Source organism: Zingiber officinale, chromosome 7B (assembly GCF_018446385.1).
Source record: "Zingiber officinale cultivar Zhangliang chromosome 7B, Zo_v1.1, whole genome shotgun sequence".
In the NCBI taxonomy this organism is placed as follows: domain Eukaryota; kingdom Viridiplantae; phylum Streptophyta; class Magnoliopsida; order Zingiberales; family Zingiberaceae; genus Zingiber; species Zingiber officinale.
In genome coordinates this window covers 111,419,191-111,434,630 of record NC_055999.1, presented here as the reverse complement: position 1 = coordinate 111,434,630, position 15,440 = coordinate 111,419,191, and the positions used below count along the sequence as shown (strand labels likewise).

At 35.1% G+C, this 15,440-nt stretch overlaps 1 protein-coding gene across 1 annotated transcript in view; it reads left to right on the top strand.

The window, feature by feature from the left end:
- Nucleotides 1–240: 240 nt before the first annotated feature.
- The window catches only part of LOC122006923 (probable helicase MAGATAMA 3), a 43,441-nt gene continuing 28,241 nt past the window's right edge, over nucleotides 241–15,440 (top strand). The window contains exons 1-11 of the mRNA XM_042562620.1: nucleotides 241–558; nucleotides 650–862; nucleotides 940–1,087; nucleotides 1,169–1,305; nucleotides 1,395–1,592; nucleotides 12,966–13,163; nucleotides 13,256–13,291; nucleotides 14,104–14,189; nucleotides 14,354–14,404; nucleotides 14,925–15,033; nucleotides 15,111–15,216. Of these exons, the coding sequence (XP_042418554.1) occupies nucleotides 755–862; nucleotides 940–1,087; nucleotides 1,169–1,305; nucleotides 1,395–1,592; nucleotides 12,966–13,163; nucleotides 13,256–13,291; nucleotides 14,104–14,189; nucleotides 14,354–14,404; nucleotides 14,925–15,033; nucleotides 15,111–15,216 (1,177 nt within the window). The 5' untranslated portion in view covers nucleotides 241–558; nucleotides 650–754. The remainder of the gene's footprint in view (nucleotides 559–649; nucleotides 863–939; nucleotides 1,088–1,168; nucleotides 1,306–1,394; nucleotides 1,593–12,965; nucleotides 13,164–13,255; nucleotides 13,292–14,103; nucleotides 14,190–14,353; nucleotides 14,405–14,924; nucleotides 15,034–15,110; nucleotides 15,217–15,440) is intronic.

The following is a 15,440-nucleotide window of genomic DNA, read 5'->3' as shown; positions in this document are numbered from 1 at the left end:
AGATAGTTTGTGGACGTAACTCTAAAACTTTTATGAAAAATGATATGCTCAAGAAAAAAACTCAAGGAAAAATTTAAAGATAGACACATAAAATTATGAGGCTCACAGAAAATAAAATGATGGTCTGCTTTATGGATTTATACTTGAATTTTTTCCTTAAACATATAATTGCTCAACTTTTATTATGGACTTTTTAAAAATATGGCACATAAAATTGTATAGCCTCTTTAAAACCCTCAACGACGCCGCGTCTCAACCCGACGGCCGTAAAGCAAGCCAGCACGTAACCCTCAACCACGCTCTCTCCCGGCTTGCAGCCATCTCCTCTTCTCCACCCCCCACCGGAAGGAGGCAGCCGTGAGGTGGTCGCGTTGCGGTGCTCAAGCATCGGCTGTGCCTTTGCGTCCTCTGACGACTCGGCGAAGGTGGCCTCTTCGCGACTTTTCGGAAAGGAGGATCTCCTCTGAAGTGGTTATCTCTTAGATACTCGACGACGCTGGGTTGGCGCTGGATTGCCTCTTAGGACGAGTTCTTCGAATTCGCCTAGTTCTATTTCAGGTAGTTCTCCGTTCGCCGATCTCCTTCCGTAACCATAACTTTGCTGCAGGCATTAAGCCGCAAACACTGGGCGTTCCTTTTTATTGCGCAGAACAAACAAGTAGAGAGAATTGTTCCCTAATCGCCGTGCAATCTATCACCAGTCCGCTAAAATAATCGCTCTCGAGCAAGGGTTTTACTCCCGAGCGGCAGGGAGATGGCCGTGGATAAGGCCGTTTCCTCTGCATCTTCTCCCTCAACCCTCCATCGCTTCCAGAGAATCGTCCTCGGTTGGGACTATCTCCGGCTTGTTAGAGAAACCAGTGTACTGTTTCTTATTCTCGTCTCTCCTTTTTTTTGTTCCCTACCTGGTTCCTGATGTTTTCCCGGTAATTTCCTTAGAAGAACAAAAATGCTCGGAATGAGTCCACTTCCAAGCTGAAGCGTGTGACGAACACCTTCAATGACGTTGACGAGTACATTAGTATTTTCGAGCCTCTTCTCTTTGAGGAGGTCAAGGCCCAGATTGTCCAAGGCAATGATGACGAAGGTGACTCCTTTTTCTATACTATAGGACTCTGATCATTCGCAGGTTCTTTAAATTTTAGCTTTTCACTCCTTTTGTTCTTAGACACAACGGATTGGCATAAGGGAGCAGTGGCTTCTTGCAATGAAATAGATGGGTTTCATAAGGTATCATTAGCTGTTCTGGATGAATTTCGAGGAGATGTGTCAGAGAATGATCTGTTGCTCCTTTCAAAGACTAAGGTCAAATTATTTTTTGTATCCTTCATATTAATTATAACAGTAAACGATAATGTTTCTCAATTTGGTGGGAATTGTTTTGCATCATGCAGTTCCAAGAGGGTTTTGCACCAGAGGCGTATGCATTTGCACTGGTTGAAAATCGTGGAGGTAGAGAAACTCTTGCACTCCGAACCTTCCTTGCAGGAGAGGTCAAGCATCCTGAGAAAGCTGAACCTGAATCCAGCCACAGGTTGTTGAAGATGCTTTCTGTTTTTAAAGCAACAGAGAGTTTCTTATGGGTTCTAAAAGTAAGTTTGCACTTTCTAGCCTCTAATGACTTGTAATTTACTGTTTTCAAGTTCTGTGGACTCCATATTGAAATTACATTTTAGCTTTAGGTTAATTCTTTTATTTACTTAGCACATGCTTTTGCAGCATTATTTCTTTTTTTCTATAATTTTTAAATTATTTGGAAATAACCATTCGATAGTCATTCTACATTATTTGTTTTTTTTGAGCTTTTGTATAATCTATACATTATTTCTTAACCAAGCATACGAAAATAATGTCTGTGACTTGCTATCATGATACATGTTGGATCCTATAATCACATTCTATTATTGATTAGTAAGGAGGATGGATGCCATTGTGTGTGCCATCGTATGGTGTCACATTCTGAAGAACCACTTTCTAGTATTTTGTAACTATGTGCCACTGAGACATCGAGTGGAGGAGCCAAGAAATGATTCGAGTGAGTCAAATACTATAAAATAAACATTAAAATTTGAAATATATGATTTTTTTTACTAAACTGTATGATCAAATATCCAGAAATCATTCACATGGTATATATACAACAACAACAACAACCAAACCTTTTCCCACTAGGTGAGGTCGGCTGTATGAATCCTTTTACGCCATTGAGCTCTATCTCCTATTATATCATCATCTATATTTAAATAAATTTTATCTTGTTTTATTGTTGCTAACTAAGTCTTTTTTGGTCTTCCTCTTCCTCGTTTTATATGCATGTTTATCATAGTTTCACATCGCCTAACTGGAGCATTTATTGGTCGTCTAAGTACATGTCCGTACCATCTTAAACGTGTCTCTCTGAGTTTGTCCTCAATAGATGCAACTCCTACTTTCTCTCTAATGCTCTCATTTCTTATTTTGTCCATCCTCGTATGTCCATACATCCACCTTAACATCCTCATCTCTGCAACTCTCATCTTCTGCTCATGTGCTCAAATCATATAATAGGTCTAACTGCGGTTTTATAGGACTTACCTTTAAGTTTAAGAGGTACTTTACTACATAAAACACTCGACGCTCCTCCATTTCACCCATCCCGCCAGATTCCATGTAAGACATCTCTCTCAATTCCTCCATCATTTTATAAAACGATCCTAAATATTTAAATCTCTCGCTTGCGCAACTCGTCCTCTCCTATCTTAACAATTGTTTCATTACTTCTAATATTCTAAACTTAAATTCCATATATTCCGTCTTTAATCTACTAAGTTTAAAACCTTTCCTTCTAGTGTTTCCTCCAAGATTCTAGCTTAGCATTTACTCCTTCACGTGTCTCATCTATCAAAATAATATCATCTGAAACAAGCAAGTACATCAGTTTTTCAATGCGCGTGAGTTCATCCATAATTAATGTAAAAGATAGGGACTTAGAGTCGATCCTCATAACCTATCTTTATTGGAAATGCTTCAGTTACTCCGCCTGAAGTCTTTACTCTGGTCGTTACATCCTCATACATATCCTTAATTAGTTCAATATATGTTACGCTAACACCTTTCTTTTCTAAAATTCTCCATATAATTTCTTTTGGGACTCTATCATAAGCTTTTTCTAAGTCAATGAATACCATTTGTAGATCTTGTTTTTGCTCCCGATATTTTTCAATTAATTATCTAAGGAGATGTATAGCTTCTATTGTCGACCTTCCAGGCATGAACCTAAATTGATTTTCTGTCACTGTTGTCTCCTTCCTTAATCTTTTTTCTATTACTTTTTCCTAAAGTTTCATAGTATGACTCATTAGTTTAATACCCCTATAGTTTGCATAATTTTGTACGTCTCCCTTATTCTTATATAAGGGAACTAGAGTACTTATCCTCCATTGATCAGACATTTTTTTCGTTTTCAATATCATGTTAAATAATTTTGTAAGCCATTCAATACCTTGTTTCCCTAAGCACTTCCATACCTCTATCGGAATATCATCTGGTCCAACAGCTTTTCCATTGTGCATCTCATTTAAAGCTTGTTTTACTTCTGAAGTTTGAATTCTACGATAAAAATTAAAATTTCGATACTCATTTGGCCTAATTAAATTACCTAAGTTAAGTTGGTCTCCTAAACCTTCATTAGAAAGTTGATGAAAATACCTCTTCCATCGCTCTTTTATTTCTCCATTACTTACTAATACCCTATTACATTCATCTTTAATACATTTTATTTGGCTAAGATCTCTTGTTTTTCTTTCTCTCACTTTAGCTATTCTATAGATATCTTTTTCCCCTTCTTTTGTATCCAATTTTTGATATAACCGTTCAAAAGTTTCTTTTTTTGCTTCACTCACTACTTTCTTAGCTTCTTTCTTGGTTATTGTATATTTTTTTAAATTTTCCTCGTTCTTACAAATATATAATTCCTTATAAGCTATTCGTTTTTCCTTCACTTTCTCTTGCAATTTCTCATTCCACCACCAAGATTCTTTACTTGGTGGTGCATGACTACTATTTTCAACTTTGATACCATCTTATCCCATATCATATTAGAGTCACCTGATATTTCACCTAATGCTTGTACTTCTACCTTCTCCTTAAATATGTTTTACTTTCTATCTATTAACTTTCATCACTTAATTTTAGGAGTTGTTTATATTTTTCTTTTAATGATACTATAATTGAGGTGTATATCCAACACTACTATTATATACCATACTATGGCTCGGTGACTAAGGTGTCGTTCGTAAGGACCATAAGATGTTGGGTAGTTCTTCCACTCAAGTTCCTCCACAATGCTTCAACTTAATCTTCAAGTCTTGCACCAACTCTCGATTAGTTACTTTCGTTTGCCTATTGCTCTAAGAATATGCCACAAACTTTTAGTCATGTTTCATGTACTCTCTCATATTCCTCATTTTTCACTCCGACATCCCATTTAAATCACCTCCTATTAAAATCCTTTCATTTGGTGGAATATTTTGTAATATTTCATCTAAGTCCTCCCAAAACCTTAATTTAGTAGCCATCTAATCCTACTTGTGCATATACGCTAATTATGTTCATAGTTTCTTTCACTATTATCTTAAGGGTTATAATTCTATCCCCTTCTAACTACGCCTACAACTTCATCCTTTAACAAACTATCTACAATAATACCCACTCCATTTCTTGCTTTACTCTTTCCATGTACCATAACTTAAAACCCGAGTTCTCTATCATCTTCGCCTTCTCACCGTTGTCTACACATAAAATATTAATTTTTCTCCTAATCATCATATCTACTACCTCCATTGATTTATCAGTGAGAGTTCCTATGTTCCATGTTCCAAATCTGAGATTATTAATTTTCCTATCATATTTGTTCTTATCTAATCTATGGTGTGAGAACTCTTGCCTATTTAACACTACACCCAAGTTCTCATGGAGATATAGCGGTCCTTGCTGAGACGTTACAGTCGGACCCTGTAACGCGAACTCTTGCATATTTATCACTACACCCGAGTTCTGGAGATGTAGCGGTCCTTGCCGAGACGTTACAGTCGGACCCTGCAACGCGTTCCTTCCGGGGAACAATCTAGCATTAACACAATAGTTTAATGGATTCATTCATGAAATATTTGCCATAGTTTGACGCTGGCTGGCAACCTAACACAACCCTCCTCCTTTATCCGGGTTTGGGACCGGCCATGACCGGTCATCATGGGCGGAGTTATTCACATGGTATATATATAAAATAAATATATGAACGTAGTGAGTTTTTTTTCCTATTACATAAGTTTAATATCGATGCATTTACACCCTGTTTGGAAATAACTTAAGTCATGGAATTGAATTGAATTCCATTATGAATTGAATTCCATAAGGAATTGAATTCAATTATCATGTTTGGAATGAATTGCAACTTAAGTTATGGAATTCTTATGTTTTACCATTTTATCCTTCTCTCTTTTTTCTTTTCTTTTTTTACAAATAAGAGAGAATGATGGCACAATGGACATAATATGGAGAATTGAATTCCCTACCTAAATCACACATAAAGAGGTGCGATTTACTTTTGCCTTGTTTGATGGAATTGAAATTGAATTCCATATCAATTCTTAGCTAAAAAATCATTCCAAAGCATGGAATTCAATTCCAATTCTAAAAGGAATTGAATTCCATATCATTCCAAACAGGCTGTTAAACTTCGTGAGGTGAATTGACCCTGCCTCTTCCACTTAGCTCATCCCTTAATGCATCAAAGTTCACAATAGATTGATCTATTGTGTAGGTAGCAATCACATCCTCGTGTTCTACTATATATATCATTTCTTTAATGCTAGAATCATGTTTAGCTTGAATTACAATATGGGGCTGTAGGACCCAATGCCATTTGAATTTCTGTCAGTTGGCCAGCTGTTTAGCTTCCCCTTCCTTATTAGGTCATTTGTTTTCCAACAATTCCTTGAATAATCATAACTAATTCTAGTATCTTCGATCATTTATGTTAACCCTTGCCTAGGTTCAACCTATCTGTTCTAGATATCACATAGAAGGATTTGATCTTAATGGAATAACTCCTAGTTCCAAAGCATAACATATCAAATAAACAAATATCATCAACACTCAAAATATCTGTTCCAACCAACTCAATAATAATCCTTGAAACCCGAGGCAGTATCAATGAGTGAACATGCAAAAATGCCAGTAGGTTTACAATAAATATCAATATATTCATATTCACACAAACCTTAAAAATCTAAGCTACCATGAGCATATCCAACATCTCTTAACAATATAGTCTGCTACCTTAGTAAAGCTATCAGGAGTGATTCTAACTAGTAGGATCTCCTCAGACAACTTCTACCAATCAAAGAAGTGCTATCACATCTGAAACATGGATTTGTTTGATTATTGAAAAATAGATACCTTGACCGATGTAAAGCCTTGACCATCATTGCATAGTTTCTACATGTCAACCCCTGGACACCTATCAACTATTATGTATAAAAAGGGTAGCCCGGTGCATGAAGCTCCCGCCATGCGGGGTCCGGGGAAGGATCCATTGTATGCAGCCTTACCTGTTTTTTGCAAGTGGTTGTTTTCAGGATTCGAACCCGTGAAGCAACAACTTTACCGTTGCAACAATTATTATGTATGCCAAACATAATTGCAACTTGATGCTTCACATATTTGGTTGGGCAGTGTTGAGTTTAAAGATTTGTGCTCATGAAACTCAGAGCACTGCAATTCCTCGGATTTCAATTACATGTGGACTGTGTGCCCGATAGTTAGTCAAGAATTACTTCAATGAGAATGAAAGAGGTATCTAAAAAAAAGGGTAGATCCGCTACCTTAGCGGCCCCCCTAGTGCCGGTCCCACGGATATGGAGGGAGGTTCATGCAGGTACACAAGTCATAGGCGCATGACGGGGTAAACCCCAGGTCGTCAGTTCCTGAGAATCGACCCTTGATGAAAGAGGTATCTAAGAATGCATATCTTGTTGACTTCTTCGATACCTAGACAAAAAAGAATTAGGTCAACTTGGATACTTGGTATGTAATATAGCCTGTGCGATAGATCAGCTCATGCAAAGAGTGGGTAATTATGTTCCCACTAATACTGGTTCTCTGAAACTATATGCCAATATAAAACAATTCACAACTTAGTAGTAAATGCAATTTTTGAAAGCCACAGTGGCACAATCCAATCCCATCTGCCAAGAAACTCAGCTGAGAGATCTCTTGATACTTAAGCATATACCCAAGAATACTTAATTCACATATTTATCCCATCACTTATGGAAATGCAAAGTTACATCAGACATGAAATTCAATTCTTACATTTATAGGTACACAATTGCTTTAACTCATATAGTATTATGATTTGACAAATTCTTCTCATAACTACTTTACATTATGACATAGACTAAAAATAAAAACAAAAAAACAAAATGTGCTCTATATAAATAACCATGCATTTTATTTTCAAATGAATTGACCAAATTAAATTACTGAATGCTATTAACCTATGTAAATAAAGTGCCAGAATCATACAATGCCATTTTTAATTCTAGGCAAAGTTGCCTAAATACCTTTTCATTAGAGTTCATTTCTTTCTTCAGTAATAACAAAACTAATTTTAATTGACAATATGATCTTTAAAATTTTAAACACATATAAAGTGTCAGACACTCACGGTTCGATTCCCAGCTACGGCGTATTTGTAAGGATTTTTTCTCCAAATGGTACTTGCGACTAAGGGATGCTGGACTTCTGCCCCAAGTGCTTCCTGATTTACTCAAGTGGTCAGTGGGAAACTTCCGTAGGGCCAGGCCAATCACCTCAGGCTCAACGTTACTTGGTTAATTATTTTTTTTGATAGATATATTTATTTAATGTATTAAAATAACATTTATATATCTTAGAGTGATATTCAACAAAATGAATAAATGAAAGAAAAAAAATTAAACAAATGTTAAATTTTTTAGAATGACATTTTGTGCATATAATATCCACGAGAGATTCGTAGGTTTAGAATGATATATATGCAATACAAATAAATTTTATAATGTTAAATGTTAGTTCATTATTTTTTTTAAAAAATGTAAATATGTATTTTTTATGTAATTTTATAATTTTAAATTAATTCAGAATGACATAATAGTGTGATTCATTAGATTGAGTCTTGGTTTTTGTCGTGAAAGTAAAAGAAAGTATATCTTTTTTTGGTCATGGGTATGTAACAAAATAAGATTTTCTTTGAACAACTAGAAAATGATTGAAAAATAATAACATAAGCTTCAAGAAGAAAGATGGAAACTTCATTTGTAAATTATTTAATCTCAGAAATTATTTTAACAATATTAGAGAGCGTTTGGTTTGAGTGTTTTCTGTTTCATTTTCTATTTTCTACTTCTCATTTTCTATTTCTATTTTTGTGTTTTCTAATATAGTTTTTAGAAAACAGAAAATGCGTTTGGTATGATATGCTGTATTTCTATTTTTATAGAAAAGAAAACTAGAAAATGCGTTTGGTATGTTAATATGGAAAATGGTCAGCAAAATAGTTAATATATTAAGGGCAAATATGCTATAACATATTGTTTTTAGTTTCACATGTTCATATATATTAAACAAAAATACAAAGTTATTCACGTATGTTTCCATGTGAGTTGTTTGGCTTGGATCAATTGGAATCGGCTCTTGATCGCTAAAATCATCTTCAACTCGAGACATGAGCATATCATCAGAAGAGTATTCCATAAACAAATTATCCATTGTATGATGTCGACATATGAAATTATGCACCGCGCAACATGCAACTGGAATTAATCTTTGCCTAGTAATTGGATAGTTTAGCATATCTTTTAAAATTTGGAATCTTGCTTTGAGCACTCCAATGCACCACTCTATAATATTACGACATGTACCATGCCTATAATTGAATAACTTCCTTCCCCCTTGGTCTGCCTTGCCCTAGATAATCTCTCTAGTGATAGCGTCGACCTCGATATGGAGCGAGGGGTAACTAGAATCAACAAGATAAAATTGATTTGTGATAGTGTTTTCATATTAATGATGTAAAACACCAACATAAATGAATGTATATATATAGAGAGAGTTTTATATGTTATTTACCACCGCGAGGTTTAGGAAATTGTTTTCATGCCTTGTCATGCGTTTATGAACACCCTAGAATCGTTTGTTGTCCCCTCCCAGCCAGTATACACAAATGTGAAAAGCATATCAAAGTCGCATGCAAGCATCACATTTTGTGTAACAATAATCTTTCTACCATGAAAAGATATCTGAATTGATGTTGGTACCCATGCCGACACATTAGTCCCATCGATAGCTCCAAGACAATTCTAAAAATCGACAATGTGTTATTAAGGATATATTGTTAATGTATCTAGACACATTAGGGTACAATATATACCTTAAAATATGGAAACCACTTTGGATTGTTCAATATGTGAGGATGGACGCCATTGTGTTCATACGGTCGAATAATATACGTGCCCAACGTATAAACAACTCGTAGAACTCGTTTGAACCACTTGCTACTAGTGTAGAATGAATGTTGAAATCGGTATGCACATATCCGATATTGTGTGTTGTGCCTGATGATTAGTAAGAACATAGCGATACCTTCTTCAACTGTAATTTATGTTCCATTTTGCAATAGATTCATCTCTTTTAGTGTTCTACAAAAATTCACAAACATATGTTTTGACATACGAAAATTGTCAAAGCAAACTTGGGGATGCCTATCAAGTATTTCTTGCATGAACATCCTCCTGGTAAGAGATGAAGTCTAACACGACATTCGGTCAATGTATCCAAGAAATTCAGTCATCATGTCATGAAAAAATTAATTTGCGATACCCAAAACTATAAGTAAATTGATATCTGGGCCTACTTCATCAGATTCATCATCAGAGCTTGACATGATTTGCAACAAACCGATATTAAAATCAACACACACATGCATAAAATTCTTGATAGATTCATCTCAAACTAATAAACAATTCAAATTGAAAAGCTCAACATAGTCTTCCACATTAAATTCCAAAATATCAAACAAGTATTAAATATTCAAGCCAGGAAATCAAACAAACTCCATTAACATTAAATAGTCTTCAGCTAGGTAATAAAAGCAATCCCCATCAACTTGGCAACATATGATCCTACACGTGCTCAAGATTGAGGTAATCCAACCATTTAACTCTCCTATTTGATGGAATTTTCATTAAAATTTCACGTAGACTAGGTTTAAGGAAAGCTTCTGTAGCTTTTGTGTACACTTGGGTAGATAAATTATCCATCCCATTTAAAATCTACATGCACATGTCTATAGAGTAGGGATCATTGAACACGCTAGTTCCAGAAGAGTAGGATATATCTTGTTCACGTTCTACCTTTGCAACCCTCAACTCTAGGTATTTTTGCCTAGCAAAAGATTCTCCACTTAGCTGTTGTATGGTATTACTCCACTTGTCCATACAAGCCTCATATTTTTCAATTTTCGAAAGTTTAGGATCTTTACGTGGACAACTATTAGATGATTCTGCACCACGACATCACCGATTATTAGGTTCCCTTCCAACATCCTCATTCTTGTCATCAACAACTTCAACATATGAGTTAATACCTCTATTAATGAATGTTTCTTCGAGCTCTCTCTCTTCATCAGATGTGGAAGGTAATTGAGTAGAAGCCCTGTGCATATCACCTGTTGCAGTTAGACTTCTAGTATAAAAGAATCAAGAAACTTGCCCACCAAAAACTTCACTAAGAATGTGGAAGTGATCACAACCTTCCTTTCTTATTGCCTTGTACTCCTTTTTACTTTTCTGTACCATTGATTAGGAAAATTAACATTTTATTATACACTAACATATAATACAAATATATAGGTGAATGGATAAAAACATTTACCATATAAAATTCTACCCACACTTCCTTGGAGCATTTATTTTACCGGTGTCTGGATCCATTGTCACACCAGTATGAGCAAGCAATGTAGCAAAAAGTCGTTGCCTGGTGTGCAGATGATTCCATTTACCTTTGAGTTTATCTATATCATAATTCGTCTTCGTAGTTAGATATAATTCTTTATTGATTTTCTCCCAAACCGTATTACTAAAGGTAGATGTTTGTAACTTATTTTGCTTTGCTTTTTCGTAAATGATCTTAACAAACATGGCAACATTAACCGTTGACCACGCATATTTCTCGACTTCGATATTGAGATTATACGCTCCCATATTGTCTTCTATAAAAAATTGCCTTAGTATTTATGAAATTTTAATGTAATTCTAGAGTAAATAAAACATATGAAAATACCAATATATTGACAATTCTACTTGTAGAAAATTCAGTATAACATGCTTCTTTGAAGACCCTTTCAAATTAGTAACAAATAGTTCGGTCTTATTTTCCTTTTAATTCTTGATGGACTAAGCATTATCCTTATTGACACCTTTCTTTTGGGCATCACTTTGAATAGATAAGAAAGATCATTATCTGATCATAAAGTAAAAATGCTCTCTGGAGCTCCACCATAATCAATAAGAAGGTATTGTGAATCTGCAACTGATCATAAAGTACGAATGCTCTCTAGAGCTCCACCATAGTCCTATTGTCCGAGACTACTAATATCAAGGAAGAAGGCATGAGATTAAAGGGGTGTTCTATGACAAAATGTTGTCAGAGGGAACGATAACGTCAAAGGGAATGATGCGCTGCAGCTGGCGAGCTATGTTCACAATCGAGAGGAAGACGACTGCAAAATCATTGGTGGTACTAGAAAACGGCTGCGACGACTGTGGGAACACATGGCTGCAATGTCGGGACTGCACGCGGCGAAAGGGGAGGAGCAGCAGCAAGTGAGCAACAGGAGGCGAAGGAGGAGCGGCGGTGCGGCGAAAAGGGAGGAGCGGCGAAAGGGAAAGTAGGGCATGCGAGGTCTTGTTTTGTGCAATGGGTTTGAGTATCCATGTTTTTTCCTTTTCATGGAAAATAACTTTGAGGCATTCTCTACTTTTCTCGAGACAGATATGGAAAATACAAACCAAATACTATTTTTCAAAAAACCTCATTTTCTCATAAAATGAAAACAGAAAATTCTCAAACCAAAAGCTCTCTTAAATATTTGTACAAATCATATCTAATCATCTTAAATAATACTGCGGAACATGTATAGGAAAACTCTAGTTGTTTAATAACACTGGTTTTTAATTAGATAGACTTGAGGTAAAACCTCATTAATGATGGCCTTTGAGAACATCTTAAATCTTAATGTTTTTAAAAATATTCTAATCAAATATTAATTGAGTATTTAACATGTGCATTTTTTTTTTTTCAAATTCTGGAAAAATATAATTTCTAAAAATTATGCCACTTTTCATCTTTTGAACATAACGAAGAACAATTGGTTATTACATGTGAGGTGAGGAGAAGATAAACAGAAAATTGGGTGTTATGTATACAGTTGACAGATTATATGTGGTTGGTAGGCAGGATTAACACATGAATAAATGGACAGATGGTGGTTTAATTTGCTATTCATATAGAAGTTTAAATGCTTAGTTGGTGCTAATATATGAGGAACATTGTGCAATGACTTATTCCCATTGTGCACTTGAGCTTGTATTGGTGCTACTTCTAGTTCACACAAACTCCCTAAATCAAAGGACCTATGCGCTAATTTATCGAGCATCTTATACTTCCCGGGCTACCCAGTACAATAAGATAATTTAAACCTTGGTTAAAATATATGGTGTGGTAATTTAGTAGTAGGATATGATCCATGCAACTAATCTCAACCAGTTGAGACCAAGTTTTCTGATATGGTTGTTTGTAGAATAGAAAGTCTTAATAATATTACAGAATTTCCATTTTCTTTTTTGGCATCTGAATAATACTCTTATTGATATTGATTCTATCAGATTTGTAGTTTATCAACTATCATGCGAGAATTTGTGGGTCTGCATTCTGTTTCATCTCTTCCATTCAAGGACTTGATATTATCAGCAAGTGAAAAGTCACACCATGGAGATAATGAACCTTGGGGTTGGAATGTTCCTAGACCACTCATGGATAACCTCATTACCAATCTCAATCAGTCACAAGTAGATGCTATTCGTGTATGTCTTTTTTTTTTGCGCCAAATAAAACTGGTAATATTCTTAAGACAGCTGTACATTCATGGTGCTGACCTTTAACTTCTCTTTTGCAGGCAGGCCTGTCACGTAGAACTTTTGTTCTAATACAAGTATGGCTGTAACTTTATTTCCTGGACTGTTTTCAACTGAGCAATATGTATACCAATACTTATGGAAATATATAGATATGATAAAAGACTAGGCTCCTAATATTATTTTCTAAGACTTTCGATTCAAATATATTTTAGATTAGATGAATATGATCAATAGTACAGTCAATTTGCATCTGTTCTGCATTTGTCGAATAATTTAAACAAAATCACTCATGGTAGGGTTTTGACTACATTTGTTCTGCATGATTAAAATAATTTCAAGACTCGGACTAAATTGTTTATCTCTATTTTTCTTATTACAATCTACCAACAATACTTTTACAGTTGCTGAGGACTAATTTTGGTCCTCTTGCACGTTGGCACTCATAGTTTTCACCTTTCTGGCAATTCCAGCGAATATTCTTATAGTTATGCGTCAATTTGTTTTCTAAGATGAAGACTGTGATAAGTGCATCACAAATGATAGTGCAAATTCTCACAAATTATAGTGCAAATCCAAAACTTTCCATGCCCTTATTTTTATTGTCTTGTTGTAGACTCCCCTCTCATTGGGCAGACACAACCATACAAGCATGGATATATATTCTGTTCTTTCTTTCCTTTTCTTAGATATGTTAACAATATTTTGTTTGGTATGTCTGTAAAACATTTAATTTATTTAAATATGGATGATGATATAGTAGGGGATAGAACCTAATGACATAGGAGGGTCTATATAGCCAACCCCACCTAGTGGGATAAAGCTTAGTTGTTGGTGTTGTATGTCTATAAAACATCTACCCAGATCCTCCTGACATCTTGTTTCCTAGGGTCCACCAGGAACGGGGAAAACTCAGACAATTCTGGGTCTTCTAAGTGCTGTTCTTCATTCATCTCCTGAAAGAGGGCAATCAAAGTAAGTATTCACTTTTTATGATCTGCTACATTGTCCAAGAGGATATAGTCATCATTGGATCCTCTTTGGTTGATTATTTCTATTAGTATAATTAATGCACTCCAGAGGTTATTTTCCTTTTTGTTTCAAATTTTGAAAAGTAATGGATTAATACTTTTGGTCAGGGGAGGTTTCTCGGCTCAAAAACGCTTGCCAGAGATGCAAATTGAAGAAAAGTATGGTGCAAGTACTTGATATCATCATTCATGTTGTAGATCAAATTCTTGCGGATTTTCTAGAGGAATTTTTTTACATGTTTTCCTTTCTCTACAATTTTGACAGTAGTAATTTTGCAGTTTTAGATTAGAAATTATTTATCCTCAATATTCTGGATATTTATTATGTTGCTGCGACATTTATAAATGCTATGTAGGAACCTTGTAGAAGTCCAGGGTTTAGGCATCGAAATCGTCAAAATTATAATGGATGTTGCAAATAATCTCTATGGTCTTGTTGATGGATTTTATCATTGTTCTAAATTGTTTAGGCATATTTTCTCTAACTCAACTCCCTCTCATGGGATTGCATCAGAGCAGAAAGTTTGTAATATTTGATTTGTGCAGTTTCCGTGCTCAATTATTTGTCTTTTCTTCTGTGTTATGTACTGTAGATGATGTAACCATGGAGCCAGTTGTGTAGTTAAACCAATACTTTATGCCAACTGCTTCTTACTTTTGATGAAAATTCAATTCTCAGGTATTGCCAGTGGAAAAAAGCATCTCCATGGTTGGCTGGTGCTAACCCAAGAGATATAATTATGCCTGTTGATGGTGATGATGGTTTTTATCCCACTGGAAATGAATTGGTAGATCCACAAACTTTTTGTTATGATCCATAATTTATTTAGTGATATCACCATGCTAAATTGCTTTATCTTCTTAGAAACCTGAGGTTGTCAATTCTAACCGAAAATATCGTGTACATGTGTTGGTTTGTGCTCCATCAAACTCAGCACTTGATGAGATAGTATTGCGGCTTTTACATACAGGCGAGAGCTTTACTTGTACCTATACTTTTTCTTTTTGCTTATTCTTGAATATTTATTGACAGATTTTTTTGTAGATTTCTTTTTTGGTTTGGTTTAGCCTCTGGAAGAGCAATCTACATCTCTCGTTGCGAATATATTTTTTTTCTTGATAGACCTTTTATATAGATAATAACTTTTAGCTGATCATCTTCTTCCAAATAATGGTGCTTTGTTAAAATGTCATG